Source organism: Physeter macrocephalus, chromosome 14 (assembly GCF_002837175.3).
Source record: "Physeter macrocephalus isolate SW-GA chromosome 14, ASM283717v5, whole genome shotgun sequence".
Lineage (NCBI taxonomy): Eukaryota > Metazoa > Chordata > Mammalia > Artiodactyla > Physeteridae > Physeter > Physeter macrocephalus.
The window spans coordinates 82590967-82592590 of record NC_041227.1 but is presented as its reverse complement, the minus strand read 5'-3'; the positions used below and the strand labels follow the sequence as shown (position 1 = coordinate 82592590).

The window sequence follows — 1624 nt, the reverse complement described above, 5'->3', positions numbered from 1 at the left end:
CCTCTCTCTCTCCCTCCCTCCCTCCCTCCCTCCCTTCCTCCCTTCCTCCCTCCCTCCCTTCCTTCCTTCCTTCCTTCCTCCCTTCCTCTCTCTCTCTCTTTCTTTCTTTTTCAGGAACTGCCGAAGTTTTCGTGTTCAACAGCACAACTGACCAAGGTCCAAGATGTGAAGTTACCGTGTTCAGGAAACATGGGGGGGTAGGGGAGGGAAATCACTCTATAAACTAACTATATAACATGTGCTAAGAAGAATGCACACTTTAGAGTATAGAACATGTCCACGCATAGCAGGTGGCTGCAAAAAGCCATCCGGCTTCTCTTGGCTTGTAGAAAGGGTGCTCCAGGTTTCAGTGTAAGTGAGCACCACCCAACTCTTCTGTGCGGCAGGGTCTTGCCTTCACCATCCAGCTCTTCCACCCCAGTTTGTATCATGAGGCCTGCGATGTTTTCCTCCGGGTCATCAATGCGACTGCTCATGTCCTCAGTTCTTCCAAAGATCTGGCTGGACGCGGTCTGTCACTTACCTTGCATCTGTTGCAGGAGTGTCTGCGCCACTGAGGTGTCATCCCGCACGGTCTTGGGGTCAGTCTCGGCCACCTCCCTGGTTCCTGGCGTGGTGGTGCTGTCTCAGACCGTCACCTCCACTTCCGTTTGTCCCCACAGACTGGCATAGGCCTTCTTAAGGGATGCTCGACTTTACCGCCTCACTGACCTGGAGTCACATTTTTTTCTCTACATCTTGCATGAACTCTGCCCTGAGCCACTGTGCTGACTTTGAACTCCAACTCTCAGGGCCAGTCCTCCAGTCAAACGTCTACTACGCCTGCTTCCATCACAGAAGTCCCTGGGCCCAACGCAGCAGACGGGAATAAAAGGAATGCCAGAGACATCGCAAAACAGAGGTGCTTCACTTAATCCATTATCCTGGGGAAATGAAAGAGCAATTTTTAAAAGTAGAGTTTTATTTTTATACCTTAGGAAAAGCTAAATTTCACATGGATTTAAAAAATTAAATGCAAAAAAAAAAAAAGAGAGAGAACTTCCCAACTAGCACAGGAAACCCAGAAGATGGGGGAGTGGGGGGGAAAGAAATACATGTTTGCAAATTAAAAATGTGAAATGAGGGATACTGTAAACAAAGCAAAGGGTGAATTCTGGATTTGGAAAAACAGTAGTCTCAAGGCAAATGACGAAAGTGTGTGTATTATATAATTCCACAGAGAACTCTGACACATTCCATTAAGAGAGACAAATCACAAAAGAGCAGACCCAAATGGCCTACAGATATATGAAAAAAATGTGCATACTCCTTAGTTTCCAGGGGAAAACATATTAAAGAAAAATAAAACATCATTTTATTGCCCATAGACTGGGAAAAATAAAGAGGTAGAAATGGAACTGTGGCAGCACTTTAGGAAAAGCAATCTGGAAAAATTCATTACATTTAAAAATCCATATACTTACACCAAGCAATCCCACTCCCGGGAATCTATTCCAAGAAATAAAAGCACCAATACATAAAGGATTAATGTAATATAGCAGTGTTCACAGTGGTCAAAACACACACACACACACACACGCACACACACACACACACACACACACACACACACGAGCAGCGAATG

At 45.3% G+C, this 1624-nt stretch overlaps 1 protein-coding gene across 3 annotated transcripts in view; it reads left to right on the top strand.

Moving 5' to 3' along the window:
• The window catches only part of AKAP10 (A-kinase anchoring protein 10), a 67047-nt gene that overhangs the window by 64265 nt on the left and 1158 nt on the right, over nucleotides 1-1624 (top strand). For all 3 annotated transcript variants that reach the window (XM_055090504.1, XM_055090503.1, XM_055090502.1), the window contains one exon: nucleotides 792-901. In XM_055090504.1, coding sequence (XP_054946479.1) covers nucleotides 792-901 — 110 coding nt within the window. The remainder of the gene's footprint in view (nucleotides 1-791; nucleotides 902-1624) is intronic.